The sequence below is a fragment of the Elephas maximus genome, chromosome 5 (genome assembly GCF_024166365.1).
Source record: "Elephas maximus indicus isolate mEleMax1 chromosome 5, mEleMax1 primary haplotype, whole genome shotgun sequence".
Lineage (NCBI taxonomy): Eukaryota > Metazoa > Chordata > Mammalia > Proboscidea > Elephantidae > Elephas > Elephas maximus.
Genome location: NC_064823.1, coordinates 137982166 through 137999313, shown reverse-complemented (window position 1 = coordinate 137999313; position 17148 = coordinate 137982166). Strand labels below are relative to the sequence as shown.

General features: G+C 40.8%; 2 protein-coding genes across 5 annotated transcripts in view; both read left to right on the top strand.

The window, feature by feature from the left end:
• Positions 1 to 9857, top strand: part of ZCCHC4 (zinc finger CCHC-type containing 4) — a 54649-nt gene extending 44792 nt beyond the window's left edge. For 2 of the 3 annotated variants that reach the window (XM_049886417.1, XM_049886418.1), the window contains 5 exons: positions 1113 to 1234; positions 1640 to 1715; positions 3774 to 3825; positions 4324 to 4468; positions 9690 to 9857. In XM_049886417.1, the coding sequence (XP_049742374.1) occupies positions 1113 to 1234; positions 1640 to 1715; positions 3774 to 3825; positions 4324 to 4468; positions 9690 to 9837 (543 nt within the window). In that variant the 3' untranslated portion in view covers positions 9838 to 9857. Of the gene's footprint in view, positions 1 to 1112; positions 1235 to 1639; positions 1716 to 3773; positions 3826 to 4323; positions 4469 to 9689 lie in introns of those variants that run through there. The other variant, XR_007517692.1, reaches the window with a different exon arrangement.
• ANAPC4 (anaphase promoting complex subunit 4) overlaps positions 9838 to 17148 on the top strand; it is a 48787-nt gene continuing 41476 nt past the window's right edge. The window contains exons 1-2 of one of the 2 annotated variants that reach the window (XM_049886416.1): positions 9838 to 9925; positions 16389 to 16527. In XM_049886416.1, coding sequence (XP_049742373.1) covers positions 16399 to 16527 — 129 coding nt within the window. In that variant the 5' untranslated portion in view covers positions 9838 to 9925; positions 16389 to 16398. Of the gene's footprint in view, positions 9926 to 16107; positions 16254 to 16388; positions 16528 to 17148 lie in introns of those variants that run through there. The other variant, XM_049886415.1, reaches the window with a different exon arrangement.

The window sequence follows — 17148 nt, the reverse complement described above, 5'->3', positions numbered from 1 at the left end:
GCGGGAAGAGGAGAAGGTGGTGTGTGGGGCTAGGTGGGAGGGAGAAAGAAAAGGAAGAAAGAGAAAAGAAAAAAGATGGCGTAGTGGGAATTGGGAGGCGGGGTCGGGGCAGACCTATGGTGGTGACAGGCTGGTTGCTCTGTAGCTGAGGCAGCACAGTGTGGCCCAGTGGGAAAAAGTGAGTGGAGGTGGTATACGGTTCTAGGTGGGAGGAAGAAAGGGAAAAAAAATACTGCAGTGGGAGACAATGGGTGGGGGTGGGGCAGACCTGGAGCAATGATGGACCTGTGGCTCTCAGGCCGATGCAGCATAACCTGGCCTGGCCAGGGGAGGGGCGGGTGGAGGTGGCATAGGGGTTGGGTGGGAGGGAGAAAGAAAAGGAAGAAAGAAAAAAGACTAAAAAGAAATGCCTTGGCAGAATCTGGTGGGTGGGGGTGGGGCAGACCTGAGGTAGCAGTGGGCCAGTGGCTCTCTCTAGCTCATGCAGTGTGGCCTGGCAGAAGGGATGGAAGTTTTGTACAGGGCTAGGCAGGAGGGAGAAAGAAAAGGAAAAAAATGGGAAAAAATGGCATGGCGGGGGGCCGGGATAGACCTGGGGTGGTAGTGGGCCCACGGCTCTCTAGCCAAGTGGCATAGTGTAGCCCATCAGGAAGGAGTGGAGGTAGCCTATGGGGCAGAAGGGTTAGGGGTGGAAAGCATGTTTCTCTGGTTACTGGGTGCTGTGTCTCCTGTTGGGAGTTCAGTGCTGTTGCCTGCCTGTACCCCCAGTCTGAGGTAATTGCTGTCTTTGTTCTAAGATGGCAACACTGTGCCCTGTTGACTGGCAAGGGAACCTCCACTCCATATCTCTCCTCGTGCTCTGTTTTCCATCAGTTTTCTTCTTCCTTTCAGTGTTTTATCTAGGTCTTTATTCCTTCATTTGATGCTTAGGGTTTCAGGATTAACGTTTGTATCTGTTTTACTTAGCCTTTCAGGTCTTTGCTACAGAGGAATGGCATGGTGCTTCTGTCTGTGGCGACATATTGGCTCCATCTCCTCCTGCTTAACAAATCTTGTGTTGACTCATTTGAGTAAATTTTCTTTTTGCCTTTTTTTTAATTTAAACTTTCTAGGTAGATTATGATAATCATGCACTTTATAAACATGGAAAGACAGGTCGAAAACAGTCTCCTGTGCGAATTTTCACCAACATTCCACCTAATAAGATAATCCTTCCTACTGAAGAAGGCTACAGGTAAGATCATAGCAGGACTTCGATATCCATGAATCACTGAAAATAAAGAAACAAAATGGAACAACCAGAATCGAAATAATGGGAATGTTCACGCATTGTGAAGGACGTAACCAATGTCACTGAACAACTTGTGTAGAAATTTTTTGAATGGGAACCTAAACTGAAGTGTAAACCTTCATCAAAAACACAATAAAGTATTATTATTAAAAAAAAAAATATATATATATGTATATATACATATCTCTAAAAGTAAAATGTGTTTAATTTTAAATTTGGTCCATAATTTTATATTGAATTTGGATTACATCCACTTTTTGTAATAGGTGTCTTGTAAACTTTTATCTACTGCGTTCATCTCAGTGAGTACCTGTAGCTGATTTCTCTACGTTTCTTTCTTTCATCTAGATTTTGCCCTCTGTGTCAACGATATGTTTCTTTAGAGAATCAACACTGTGAGCACTGTGATTCTTGTACATCCAAGGTACTGTTTTCTTATGGAATACCTCTTTATTAGTTTTATTTTACTTTATTAATTTCACTACTTTGGTGTAATGTTATTTTTTAATATTATAATTTACATCAATATGCATGCTCATTTATTAGTCTTGCTTTAATGTTATATGTTAATTATAATTATGGAGGTCAACAGGCTTTTTAAAATACTTAATTGCCTTCATCATCATCAGCAAGTATTTGAATTCATTTTTACATAGCACTATTTTCTTATATGACTGCCAAAATTATGAGTGTTTCAAATAAGGCATTAAATGAGTGCTAACTTTATATCTACGTGTGTATATAAAATTTATATATACTTATGTGTTACAAATAAGGCATTGATTTACTAGATAACCATCACTATTCCAGTGAAATAATAATAACATGTATTCTGCACATTTATGTGCCAGGCCTTTTCCTGAAAGCTTTATATGGATTAACTCATTCAGTCTTCACTTCTCTCAACAGCCCTACGAAGTAGGTACAGTTATTCCCTGGTTCTTACAGATGAGGGAAGGCTACAAAGGGACATAAAACCAAACCAAACCCAGTTACTGTTAAGTTGATTTTAACTCGTGGCAACTCCATGTGTGCAAAGTAGAACTGTGCTCCGTAAGGATTTCAAGGCTGTCACTTATCGGATGCAGATTTCCAGGCCTTTTTTCAGAGGCACCCTGGATGTGTTTGAGTCACCGAACTTCTAGACAGTTGTCGGGTAACAGTTTTTGTTACCCAGGGATTCCAGACCGGTGACATACCTCTATTTGTTGTTTAGAAGGGTAGGATGATACTTAAGATGCTTCGTTTATTTTAAGTAAATCTGGTCAGAAAGGGCATGTGAAGCTCAGTTTGGCTGATCAGTGCAAATTATTCCCCAAAGAAAAGGTTATATTTATATAACTACTAGAAAGTATGTTTTTCATAATTGTATAATTTTATTACTGGTTATACTTGTTTTTAACTATGTAGCACATCTGATGACATATTCTTTCCATTAGTTTAGGAATTATTTGCATTCTTCATTTCTAAATATTATGCCTACATTTTATAAAGTTCAAAATGGAGAAGACAAAACTTTAGTATTTAGGGTGGACACATAAGCTGTAAAAATAAACGAAAGCAAGGATGATTACAAAACCCAGAATAAGTGTTACTCTGTGGGGGAGGAGGAAGGCTGTGATTAGGAAGGGGGACATGGGGAGGTTCCTGGGGGGCTGCTGAGAGTCTCTTTCATGACCTGGTGGGTTTTATCAGTGTTTTTAATACAGGTAGTCCCCGACTTAGGACGTGTTCGAGTTACGGTGAACTACATTTACCATCTGGGCTTTTCTTTTTACATCTTATCCTTTGTAATATGTACTACATACAGTGTTGCAGCATGTGATTTGCTGCTGTTATCCCTCTCAGATGTTCACTCGCAGATATTCAGTGTTATGGTTTACTGGTCAAAATACTGCCATATAGCAGGCTCTGGCAATAATAATGAAAATGAAAAAAAAAAAATCAGAACTGACAATGGAATTGTCAGAATGGAACCCTGTTGTAAATCGGGGACTACCTGTACTTGTTAAGCTGGACATATACGTTTTATGCACTTTTCAAGATAATGTTTTATTTCACTGTTTTAAAATTACTTGAACAGTAACCAGTAATATCTATCTAAATTACATAAATTTCTCAAATTTGAATTTAATGAATTTTTATTGTACAGTATGGACACAAAATTATGAATCATTCTATTGAAATTTTTATTGAGTCCTTTTTTTGTGCAGATTGGTTTGCTTTAACTACGTAGACTTTCAAGATCATCGAGATAAATCTCCCAGTTTTACAGTTAAGGAAATTGAGGCCCAGGGAGGAGGCATAGGAGTTGAGTGGAGAAATGCATAAATTAAATCAAAGCATTTAATTGTGAAGCCCAGGAAAGTGAGAAATAAAGAATGAATAATTTACACAGACTTTAATTAGACATTTTAATTTTTAATTGTGGAACCTGATTTTTAGTGACAAATTAAACATAGTTTATAAATTGTTTTTGTAGGATGGCAGGAAATGGAACCACTGCTTTCTCTGCAAAAAGTGTGTGAAGCCTTGTGAGTATTGAGACTTGGTGTTTGAGAGCCTTTAAAACATTTCAGAGTTTTTCTTCATCTAAATAGGATTTTTATTTAATTGTATTCATAAAAGAAAAAATAGCAACTGTAGAGATTTGCATTCATTTACTTGCTTTTTTAAGTTTTACTGTTACCAAATTGTATATTCTCTCCTTCATAGGGAGAGGCGGTTCTGCTAACCTGTTTCAGTGCAGTAGGAGTTGATTTGGCTTATCTTAATAGGCCCCTGCTATCCCAGTGGCTGGGAGCTCATTGGAGAAGGGCTGAATTTGTTGCTGTGTCACGAGAAGAAGTTAGCTGGCTTGTGTGGGATTCCACCCTCTTTGCCTTGTTTTCTTAAGCCAAATTATAACCAGATATACAAACCAATCACAATATTTGAAGTAAATACTATGCATGTTTTCTTATCTTAAAAGTTAGTAAAACGACAAATTATAGGAAATAAACTTCTTCTAAAAGGTAATTGTTATCTTTCAGCCTGGATCCACTGTACCGTTTGCAGTTACTGTGCTGCTCCACATCATTCCTGTGGCGGTCCTAAAGATGGCTGCTTCGTCTGTGGTGAATTAGATCACAAACGTACCACTTGCCCTAACATCTCCTCATCTCAGAGAGCAAACAAGTTAGTTGAATTCTTTTATTTACTAGAAAAATCTTTCCTTGAACAGCTCACAGAGAGCAAGCTGTAAAAGTATGTAGTCAGAGGATTCAAAAGTGCTCACTTAATTGTGACCAAAAAAACCAAACCCATTGCCGTCAAGTCGATTGTGACTCGTAGCCATCCTAAAGGACAGGGTAGAACTGCCCCATAGAGTTTCCAATGAGCACCTGGTGGATTCGAACTGCCAAACTTTTGGTTAGCAGCCACCGGGGTTTCATTCGCTATTATCGTTGAAAAGATACTAATAAAACATTTAAAGTCACAATCTCTACTAGTAATCATTTACTAAAAAATTAAGTATTGTTTGCATAGATGGAGGCAGGATATGAAGATGAGTCAAAGAGCTTGCTTTCAAAAAGTTCACAATTTTACAGGATAAGACATGAAAATAACCAAAATATAAGGCAGAAACTGATTAACTGTACCTGTCCTGTGTCCAGTTGTAATTTGATAGAGGGAGAGGTTATGTTTCACTGTAGGGTAAGAGTTCAGGCTTTACTGAAGGACTCTTTAAGCCAGTCTTCCAGGGACAGATCAGGTTTAGACTTGTGGTAGCAGGAAAGGCTGGAGAAGGTATTTCAGATTGAATGTAACATGTAATTCCATGGTAGAGAAATTGTAAAATGAAATTATTTCTTAAAAGCAAGTCAGACGAAAGGAAAATACTTAAAAATATTTAATATGTAAATGTTTCAAACTTTTATTGCCATTCTTTTCTATGATTATTTTCACTACTACCACCAATATTTGGTATTGATTGTAGACCAGAGAAAAGTTATACCAGTAACAATAGCATATTTAGGAAAACCATTGCTATTTCAACCAGGCTAATTTGAATGATTATAATTATCTTTTTTTTTTTTTTAAACTAAAGGGATGATAGGAATTGAACCCTCTTGTTTTATGGATAAGAAAACTGAGACCCTTTCCTAAGGTCACATGGTTATTAGGTAGAGATTACCAGATATCCAAATTTCACATTACATGAACGTTTGAAATCAAGATAGAAGATTCTGAGCCGTCATGTGAGCTGTGATGAAAAAACACCTATTAGTATTAGAAGTATATGATGCATTCATTAGTTACTATTTTATGATTGTATTAGGATTCTATTATCTCTTTTTATTTTCTTTGTGAAAATTAATTTTTTTCATTAAAACCCAGCCACTTGAATTCTACCTCCTACTTAAACTGACTTTTCCATTACTTTTTATCAGATTTACTCTATTTTAAATAATTTTTTCCATTAAGTAACCCGAATGGAAGTAGAATTTTAAAAACATTAAAGAGGCTGTCGTGTAGGCTTTTAATATCTTAGAAAATTAGTAAAGAGATACTCAGGTTTGATATGCATAAGCTTTAGTTTACTGCAAGGTAGTCATGCAGGTAAGACCTCACAACATTCATTTAGAACTGGAGAATCAGAATTTACAATTACAATGTTGGTCAATGGTTAGAGTCCAAATCTTTTGCTTTCAGGTTTATACCTTTGATGAGAGGTCTCAGGAGGCAGGCTTCACCACAGCTGGAACTCATTAGAGATCCCTTACAGCTAGGGTCCAAGGCCAGTGGTGGTGGACAGAATCTCAGTTCCATATCTATCTTCTCTCAGTACGCGAGCAGAAATTTAGAGTTTATATGTGAATTTATCACCTTGGCTTCACATGAGGGCCAGTGTGACGTCAAAGACTAGTATGTTCTGTCTTTTCTTCAGGGTTAGAGAGTAGCCAAAAGATGCATTTTCTCTTCAAGGTTAGACATTAGGGAGGTTGTTTAATTAATGTTGTTTTCTTGTATCACAGGATGCTGGGTCAGAGTGAACTTAAAGGTTATTTACATTCTTTACATACTTCACATGCTCCTGTGTTTCTGTGTCTAAGTTTAGAAATTTTCTAAATTACTTTATTAGGAGAGCCTCAGAGTGGTAGACATAGTTCTAAGTTCATATTATGAGTGCTTATTCATATGTATTTTGAAAGCATAATAGTGTCTTAGACCTTATGGGATTTGAGATCATTATAGAAACAGACAGAACTTATTGACGAATCTTACAAAATCTTCTAGTAGAAACCTTTAAGAGTAGAATGCAACCTAATAAACTATCGGTCTGTGACTGTTACACTATTCTCAGTAGGAACAGGAAGATAACATGCTCAGCCTTTACCTCTGTAAACTCATGATACATAGAAACTGAACTTGCATTCTTACACACACACACACACACACACACACACACCTGTTGCTGTCGGACTCATAGATCCTATAGGACAGGGTAAAACTGCCCCAGAGTTTCCAAGGCGCTGCTGGTGGACTCGAACTGCTGACCCTTTGGTTAGGAACCAAATGCTTAACCATTGTACCACCAGGGCCCGGTAGGCTCTTTCCTGGGTTTTAAATAGCCTCAGTTAGTCTGTTTTGTGGTAATACAGTACAACCTGTGAGAGCTGGAACGTGACAGGACTGCCTTGTTTTTCTGGGTCTTGAAAGTTTTCGGCCTTTGACAGGTTGCAGTCTTACTACTTTTCTGTTGCTCTCTATTTGTGGAAAATATTTGTGTTTTCCTTCTCTGACAGGTTTCCACCTTACACAGGTTCCGGCTTTCACAGGTTTTACCGTATATTGTTTTCATTGTGGGAATTCATCTGTGTCTTTCAGTACAGATTTTAGGAAGTTTAAGTCTAAGAGCAAATCCTTGGGGATGTGGTATATCTGGTCATTCTTAAATAGTATTTTACTTGCTTCTCTCAGAGAAGATTCCTAAACTCTTGCTAACATTTCTCTTAAAAAATTTTTTATTTTAAAATTAACAAGGCTATGTTATTTTTTCTCTTTAAGATAGTAAAAAAATAATTTTAATAGTATTTTAGGCATACATGGCATAAAAGATCTTTTTAGCTTCTGTTTTTTACAGCTGTTTTATATTAATTTGTTTTTCCTTAATGCTAATTTTCCTTTGGTTGTGAACTGGAATGATGCTGGCTCCCTCTTGTGGTTAAAACTCATTTTGTCAATTACATAAATACTTTTAGAGGACAAAGACTAACTTTAATTTTAAGTAAAAACAATTATTTGATTTATACTCAATCAGTTCATCACAGCTTCAAGACTTTATATCTGCAAAGCTTTGTTTATTCATATTGAAAATGAATATATTAAGATTTTTTTCCACCTATTTTTGTTTACTGTATCCCCTAGTGAAATCTGGTTATAGTGTTGATTTTTAGTCATGCTTATTCGCGGATGAGCCAAAGAAAAATTTGTTTAAATTTATTTGTACAGGCATTGACTTTGTTATCAAGAGATTATACTATACTTCATTAAACTTGCTAAATCATCACTTATCAGGAAATTATCTTACATTTAAAAATTGGCTGGGGGAAAGAGGAGATTTGTATAACGTGCAAAAACAATATAAAGATGACTGTTTTCATTTTGAACTGATAGAATATTCCAATCCATAGTGCAAAGTCTACATACGGAACATTGCAAACTTGTCAAGCGAAACTGAATAACACTTGAGTCGTGTGGAACTACTACTAATATTTATTGAGTGATTACCATATGCTTAGCATTTTGCATAGCTGAGTAATTTATAGTAATGCATAGCATCCAAAATGATTAAAAGCAGTTTCTGGAATCAGTCTAGTTTTGCCACTTCCTCACTGGATGATCGTAGATTTTCATAGCCTTAATTTCTTTTCCTAAAAAAAGCCTAGGGAAGGGATAGGAGGGTGATTTCCGCCTCATCTGTCTTCTAGCTCTTTGAAGTCAAAGATTATGCCCATTCATTTTTGTATTCTTGACACTTATGCCGAGTGAACAAAAAGTGAGGCTTAAGTTTGGTTCACTAGGGGATTATGTATTGTTTGTGAAACCTTTCGCAGGTTTTGGTCCTGGGAGGTCAAAAATAAGCTTTTCCCCAGGGCTTGTGGTTTACGAGAGGTGAAGCTAACTATTGATATTGCTAGCTATCAAAAACCAAATCCATTGCCATCGAGTCAGTTCCGATTCATAGTGACCCTATAGGACAGAGTAGAACTGCCCCCTAGGGTTTCCAAGGCTGTAATCTTTACAGAAGCAGACAGCTGCATCTTTCTCAAGTGGAGCAGTCCGGTGGATTCGAACCGCGGACCTTTCCATTAGCAGCCGAGCACTTTAACCACTTCACCACGAGGGCTTCTGTTATTGCTGACTAAACCAAACCAAAACCAAATCCAGTGCTGTCGAGTCGATTCCGACTCATTGCGACCCTGTAGGACAGAGTAGAACTGCCCCATAGAGTTTCCAAGGAGCACCTGGTGGATGTGAACTGCTGAGCCTTTGGTTTGCAGCCATACCACTTAACTACTACACCACCAGGGTTTCCTTTTGCTGACTAGTGACGGGAAATTTCTAGGCTTGCCAGAACTGTTAAGCCCAACCTGTTCTCTGGTTCATGATACGATAAATGGTATTCTTCCAGCTTGGAGAAAGTGAATGTACAAACCAGTAGTCTTTCTCAGCCACAGATTACCCGTAACTTAGTTCAGAGAATGCCAGAAGCAAATGATCTGTTTTTTTCTGGTGTGGTTTAGTGCTTTTAGAGGGCAGGGTCCAGCTTTTTCATTTTGAAGCTAGTTTTCAGGAAGACAGGGACCACAAAATGTGGACAACCTGTATGGCACTTGCCCAGGACTTTTAGTTCCTGAGGAAAGGAAAATTAGCCCAAGGACTGTAGGACTTATAAAATGGGCCCCTTCCAGTGTTGTCATTTTCCCATTATGCTAACTGCCGAATGCATAGGTCCTTTTTGTAAAAAATGTAATTCAGGGGTTTGAAGATTGAAGTGCTGAGTTGAGCAGTATGGATGTACCAAAAAAAAAAAAAAAAACAAAACAGAAAAAACCAAAAACATAACTCATTGGCTTGACTACCTCTGTGATGTGTTTGTCCTAAACAGATTGTTCTAAATGTGTAGTAACCATCTTTCAAAGAAATTTCTTTTCTCAAACATTTTGTTTGGTCAGGCTTCTGGCTATCTCCTTGTTACTATGGTAAGAGTTCTGTGGATTTATGCTTATAATACAGTAAATTCCTTCTCTCCTCTGTTTTCTTATTTGGTTAGCTAGTTAATTAAACTTCAACATAATTACAGAATTTACTGTGCTCATTCTACAAAATAATTTAGTACCTTGTTTTTCAGAGCTGTCAGGAAGCAGAAGCAAAGAAAAAGTAATAAGATGGAATTGGAGACCACTAAAGGACAATCCATGAATCATACATCTGTTAGAAGGAAAAAAAAAGAGAAGGGAAAGAGCCCATCAATATCTTTGCTCTTAAATGTCCAGTGACTTGAGAATCAGAAAAGATTTATAGTCCAACCTTTGATGCCATTTTCTGAAAGTGCCACACTGGACTTAAATTCAGCCACTTGCAAAGGTATGTACCTGGCTAAGCCAGATACAGTCAGGCAGTATATGCTGGTTTATAGATGCCTTGTCCACCTCTCTGGAGACCTGGGGAGTTGTTCCATCCTTAGCTGGCTTACTAGCTCTCTCTGCATGCCTTCCTTCTCTTTTCCAATCATACTATTTTAGCCTTCTTTATCTGAAAAATGGACATACAGCATTCTTTTGCAGAAGGTGTCAGAAGAAAATGAAAGTGAAAACTTAAGAATTTTTGTTTACATTGAACATAAAACTCTGTTAACTTAGAAATGGAAATATTTGAAGTTAAATATTAAAACAGTATGAGATGGTTTAAACTCCACTTGAAAAGAAACGTACAATGTACAATTATTTTTAGGCTGCATCTGAAGATGGAAATAGTTTTGACAAAGGCACTCTGAAGATATAAATATAATTATGATGACATTACTCTTAAATATTTACTTGTAAAGTACATTTTATAGTTGTCCTTCAATGTACAGAATCACTTGTCTTTGTTGAATGAATGAGACATTTAGAATCAACGAGCTGTGTCATCTCGGCTTCTTTTAATCTATGCTGTTAGTGTATCTCTATGTGTAAGTAGTAGCAGAAAGCAGGCTAGTTTGGTGGTTTAAACCCTCACTCATATCCTAACACTTCCTGGCTGTGTGTCCTTGACCAGGTCACTCACTGTCTAGAAGCCCGTTACTCATTATTACAATGAGGATAATAATAGGTAGACCCAGGTTTGCTTTAGTGAGTTAAATGAGACACATGTGCCTCACTCATGGCTCTCTTCTGTCACTGGTGAGCCATGATAACAAATGAAGATTGCTGGGGAGGCCCGATGTTAATCCTCCAGTGGTCCAGTATCAAAGCACTGCAGGGAGCAGTTTATACTCAAGAGAACAAACAGTTCATCTCCCCATTTCCCTGCTAGATATCTGACGTTATCTCCTCAAAACTGAATAGTTTCGAATGGCTTCCACCTGCATAATGGCTTTCCCTTGTCCCCAAACTACCGCTTTAGAGCAAATTTGGAGGCATCTTTGCTTGGGGTTAGCTGGAGTCCCCTGTGAGTAAGGTTGGAGGGAAGTGCACTCCATCTGGTGTTTGAATTCCAGGTATGTTAGGCCTTTTCAATACATGAAGTGGAATACTCTAGCGTGGCCCTGATCGTTGTGGTAGTGGTATATTTCAGGTGACATCCAAGGATGGGCCAAGTTCCTGGACTTTTAGAAGCATCAGAAAACTCTTCTCTTGCCCCCTTGGTCACGTGGGTTGCTATGGTGGTAGGAGAGACAGATTTGGAGGTGATTAGATGAGATGTGAACCTGGTAAAATCATTGTAAGAGTAACCTTCTCTGAGTCAGACATGGACAGGGACATTGCCTCACTGTTGTGGTATCCACCATACATGATAACTATGAAATCTCTCAAGTATCTCTGTCTGGCACCCAGACACCTGTGGGACCATGACTCCTGAAGAATTGAGCCCTAATGGCTAATGGTTATCATCACATTATTTCCTTAATTTTAAGACACCATCAATTTTTTCTTTTTTTAATTGTAAAAATATATATATATATAACACAACATAACGTCAATTCAACATTTATGTCTCTCTTGCACGTTATAGGTGCTCAGTAAAATTGTTTTGAAGGATAGAATTTTCTAGAAGTTTTCAGATGGTAGGCATGCGTAAGATATGGAGAGAACTTCTATTTTCTGTTTCCTGTAAGGGCTGAAAAAAAGGGAAAACAGATCTACACAATTCTGATAGGAATTTAGAGTCAATACAAGGACTATTCTAACACTGAGGTTTTCAATGCTGGAATGTGCTGTGTGAGGAAGATTGACAGCCTTATCTGGAAGTCTTTAAACTTAGAATAATTTGGCTTCCTAGGTTGTTTTAAGAAAAACATTTATGTTGATGTCTGGCCTCTTCGAAGTAAGCTATAAAATACTAGGCATCTGGGAGAAGTTTGACGAGCTTTTGGGTATAAAACTACAGCCTGCAAAAGGCCCTGGGGAGATGCCACCTCCTTCACGATGTCCTTGTTGTTCTCTCCAGGGGAATAGCACTTCTCTTGCCAGTGCAATAAAAATACAATGTGTGCTTGTGTGTGTCTTAATTTGTACTTCTCTTAAGGTACTTAAAGCATGCGCTGTATTAGAATGACTTTAGGTACTCGTTTACCTCATTACACATTAGAAGCTCACTGATGACAGGGGCCTTGTGGACATAACGATGTTTGTTCACTGGTTCCTGGAACTGCCCCTTGCGCCCGGTGACATCAGAGATAACCAGCTGCATCATGTATGATCTGGGTTACTCCACCCAACAACTCTGGGAATTAGGCAGACAGCCTAACGCATTTCTTTACACCAAGACAATACCTTCCAAGTGTTAAAAAAAACCTTCCAAGTGTTAGGTGCTTATAAATACAGATTAAGTGAGTGGAAATGCCTCAAAACCTTAACTCTGCTACTTGAATAGGAAGCTAACACACTTAGAGCTGCCCAGGTGAGGAACACTTCCAGAAAATGGAAAGGAAAATCTAATTTCATTTATTTGATGCTATTTTAATTGGAGCATTAGGACATGTGTTAAGTTACTTGAAAGTGATATGATACGATCATATGATATGATTTCTACTATTTGATTTCAGGTGAGCTAGTGTAGACTGAGGGAGATAGCAGCAAAAGTAAGCAAGTAAGCAAGCAGACGTGCTAGCTCTGAGTTTTACCCCATTAGCTGGACAGTCACAAGATTCTCAGACTGGTTAGTTGTTGAATACCACTGCAGATGAGACAAGGTAATTCCTAAGAAACAGCTGGAGTAGGCAGACCTCAGTTTCTTCACCTACAAATGTGGCAGTGAGGAGTGGGAGCAAACTAGGGAAAGTCACCCAAACATTCTGCGTGTTAAAAGGGGACTATTAATACATGAGCCCAGTAAATCAAAGAAAAAATCACCCCTAATCCTACCACCCAGAGAGAATCACTGTTAAAACGTTGAGGTTTATTCTTACGGATAGATTCTTGCATAGATAGCAATACAGACATACCCTAAGTTTTCCCCCACAAATACAGAATTGTTAATTATTCCTGTTTTGTAACTCACTCTTTTTCATAAATATGTTGTGGACCTCAATTTATAACAACAGTATTTTTTCCAATATGGATATGCCGTATTTTAAAAAATGAATCTCCCATGGTTGGACACATAAGTTGTTTGCATTTTTTCACTATTATAAACAACTCTGATGAATGTGCTTATAACCAAGTCTTATTTCCTTAGGATAAATTTCTATACTTCTGAAGACTGGATATGTAACTCCTATTAGAACTTCTTCACATTGGAGTCCTGTGTGTTAGTCTCTGGATTTCTTGCCCCTAATAGTTACTGTGGTGATTGTGGGAGACAAAAACACCAGGAGTCCATACCCATTCTGCCAAGATGGGACATCTCCCAAGTGCTTTTTATAATTATTAACACTATTGTTGTTAGGTGCCATTGAGTTGATTTTGACTCATAGTGACCCTGAGTGACAAAGTAGAACTGTCCCGTAGTGTTTTCTAGGCTGTAATCTTTATGGGAGCAGATCACCAGCTCTTTCTCCTTTGGAGCCACTGGGTGGGTTTGAACTGCCAACCTTTCAGTTAGCAGCTAAGCACTTAAGCACTTACCTATTGTGCTACCAGAGCTTCCTTAATTAACAATATCCCTCGAATAGTTTTGATTGATTGTTGTATTGAATATTGTTGATTGCCTTGGCAGCACTGCTGGACTACTAACCAAAAGGTTCATACCCACCCAGAAGCACCTTGGAGGAAAGGCCTGGCAATCTGCTCCTGCCATAGCCACTTAAAACTATTTCCTATTTCCTGACCACACCTGGAACTTCGCATCTGTGCTGCTTCCTGTGCTGTTATACGTGCCTTCTAGAAAATCCACACTCATCTCTGCTGTGAAGACGTCTTCATGTGTAGGTTCTACCTTCCTCTGTCTCCACTGTACTGTTTCTACCTCCACTAACAGTCCTTTTCATGTGTTGTCTGAGGGTTCCTACTTAGGAGAATTTCCAGGAAAATGGGCATTCAACTTCCATAAGATTGTTTGGTGGATAGACACTGGACCCCCACCATCCAGATGATCAGTTATTGTCACCACGAAAACATTAAATAACGCCTGAAAATGCATTTCATGAATAACAAAGGTATATACCCTTTCTCACCTTAGAAATGTTGACTTTGGAAGAATTTGGGGGACATGCTTATTTGCAGCAAAGGCAAGGGTTGCAAAAACCCACTTCTGAGGGAACAGGGTGGCATCAAGTCAAGAGTTAAGAACAGAGCCTGGCACAGAATAGCTGCTTGATGAATACTTAATGAATTAATCTACTTCTGTCACCTACTTCCCAGGGGCTAGAGCCAAAAAGGGGTAAGAAGATGCTGCTTGCTGAAAGTCCAAGATCTGGCAGCCTTCTTCTCCTTTGAATGAGTAAAAGTTGATGGTTTTCTACCATAAATTTTAAGTTGAAGAATCACAGTGATACTGTCAAATTCTTTTAGCCCAACCACAGCTGTGGGAACTGTTGAACGTGCAGACACATTTAATTAAACATGTCCTTTATAAAGGAGCACCAGGAGGGTCAGCATTTACATGTTCTCTGCCAGGCTGGTCCGTGAGCCCTTGGGACCAAGCCCACCCTTGTCCCATGCATTTGCGTAGCCTCAAATTCACATAGATGCTCAAATAGCTGTAGGGTAAATCCCAGATGAGCCCACAGAACCATTCATTATGGTGGGGCTATGACTATCAATAGAAGCCCTCATGGCACAATGGTTAAGCGTTTGGCTGCTAACCTAAAGGTTGGCGGTTTGAACCCTCCCAGCAGCGCCTCCAGAGAAAGACATGCTGATCTGCTCCCATAAAGATTAAATCTGAAAAAATCAAACCCGTTACCACTGAGTCATTTCCAACTCATAGTGACCCGATAGGATGGAGTAGAACTGCCCTACAAGGTTTCCAAGGCTGTAATCTTTACAGAAGCAGACTGCTACATCTTTCTCCCACAGGGTGGCTGGTGGGTTGAACTGCCAACCCTTCAGTTAGCAGCTGAGCACTTCAACCACTGTATCACCAGGGCTCTTCTGTAAATATTACAGCCTCCAAAACCTTGTGGGGCAGTTTTCTGTCACATGGAATTGCAAGGAGTCAAAATCAACATGATGGCACACAACAACAACATGACTATCAGTATGTTGTGAGGCTGAGGCTGAAATAGGTTAAGGAATCAAGTATTAATTGCCTGTATCAAGGAGGTTCTAGAGCAGGGTCCTCACCTGTGCTGCACGTTGGAATCACCCAGGAAGCTTTAGTAGATACAGATCCAAACCAGCCTGTTGGCATTCAGTCCGTTCTGACTCAACGGCGACCTCTTCTGTGTTTGAGTAGAACCTCAGGTGGGTATTTTGAAAATACCCAACACTTCTATGCCAGGCCTTTCTTCCTAGACACCTCTGGGTGGATTCAACCACCAACTTTTCAGCTAGTAGTTTAACCGTTTCCGCCACCTAGGGACTCCTACTGAGGCTTATCAAGTGTTCATTGTCTTAATTGGTCTGGGGTGCCGCCTGGGCAAGGGGGATTTATGGCGCAGTGGTTAAGAGCTTGCCTGTTAACCAAAGGGTCGGCAGTTAGATCCACCAGCTGCTCCTTGGAAACGGTATGGGGCAGTTAGTTCTACTCTGTCCTAGAGGGGCGTTATGAGTTGGAGTCGACTACATCATAACGGGTTTGGTTTTGGTTTCAAGGTGTTTCTACCGCGCAACCAGGCCTGAGAACCACTTGCTTATAGGTTGTCAAAGGAGGCTTCAGCTGGCCAGGCCCTAATATTTACATTCCTTTTCCTCTCCCCTTTTTTACCTCTGAGGCTTCAGCCCTAAACCTCTGACTGTCGCTTTGCCCACAGAAGTGAACTTCCAGGAAAACGGGGAAGGCCTGCGGGCATGCGCGCGCGTGCACACGCATACACCCATTACCCAAAGGCGGGAGGGGCGCGCCCGCGCCCGCGCCCGCGCCCGCGCCCGCGCCCGCGCCCGCGCCCGCGCCCGCGCCCGCGCCCGCGCCCGCGCCCGCGCCCGCGCCCGCGCCCGCGCCCGCGCCCCCGTGCTCCGGCCCGGCCCGCCTCCTTCCTCTAGAGAGGAAGCCCCGGCGCCGGAAGTGGCCGCAGCGCGGGGGCGGCGGCGCGCTGTCCGGAGGCTCCTGCGCCTGCCGGTTGAGGAGCGAGGCCGCCGGCGAGGTGTGGGCCGCCGAGGCAAGCTCGCAGGTACCGCCGCGTTCGGGGCTCCCGGCGGAGAGCCTGGGCCGAGGCGACGCTCGCACCTGGCTGGGGCAGGGCGGCTTGGGGGGCTCCCCGGACCCACGGGGGCTGCTGCCGGCCTCAACTGGGGTGTCGTTGCAGGGCCGCCCCCATGCTGCGTTTTCCGACCTGTTTCCCGTCCTTCCGCGTGGTGGGAGAGAAGCAGCTGCCGCAGGAGATCATTTTCCTGGTCTGGTCTCCGAAGCGGGATCTCATTGCTTTGGCCAACACAGCGGGCGAGGTAGGTGAGCAGGCGGACAGCCCCTGGGGCACGGGAGCACAGCCTGCGCGAACCTGTTTCCTATTCCGTAGACCTGGGCCACTGCGCTGCCTTCCGCTCCTTCCCAGGATGGCTGTAAACTTTTAAGTCAAAGTATAAGGGGCCAAGGAGTCCCTGGGCGCCCTAAACGGCTCATCGTTGACTACTAGCCCAAAGGTTACTGGTTTTAACCCTCCCTGAGGTGCCTCGGAAGAAAGGCCTGTTGATCTGCTTCTGAAAAGTCACGGCCTTGAAAACTCTGTGAAGCAGTTCTCTGCACACATGGAGCCGCCATGAGTAGGAATTGGCTGAAGGACAGCAACAACGTAAAGGGCCATGTATGAAAGATTATTTATGTTTGTATGCTATTTTCGGTATTATATCGCTAAAACAGCAGTTTTCACACAGGTTAGCACAGTCACACAGTTCCGCAGCCCTAAGTTACCTTCACTTGCAGATTTATTTGTTAAAGGGATATTTTTTAAAGCCCCATTGTATGTCATTCTTGAGCTAGATGAAATGATAGACCCACACACCCTGCCCTAAATTTGCTTACAGTTTACTAGTGGAAGATGAGTTATAGTTGTCAAACTTTTCGCTGCA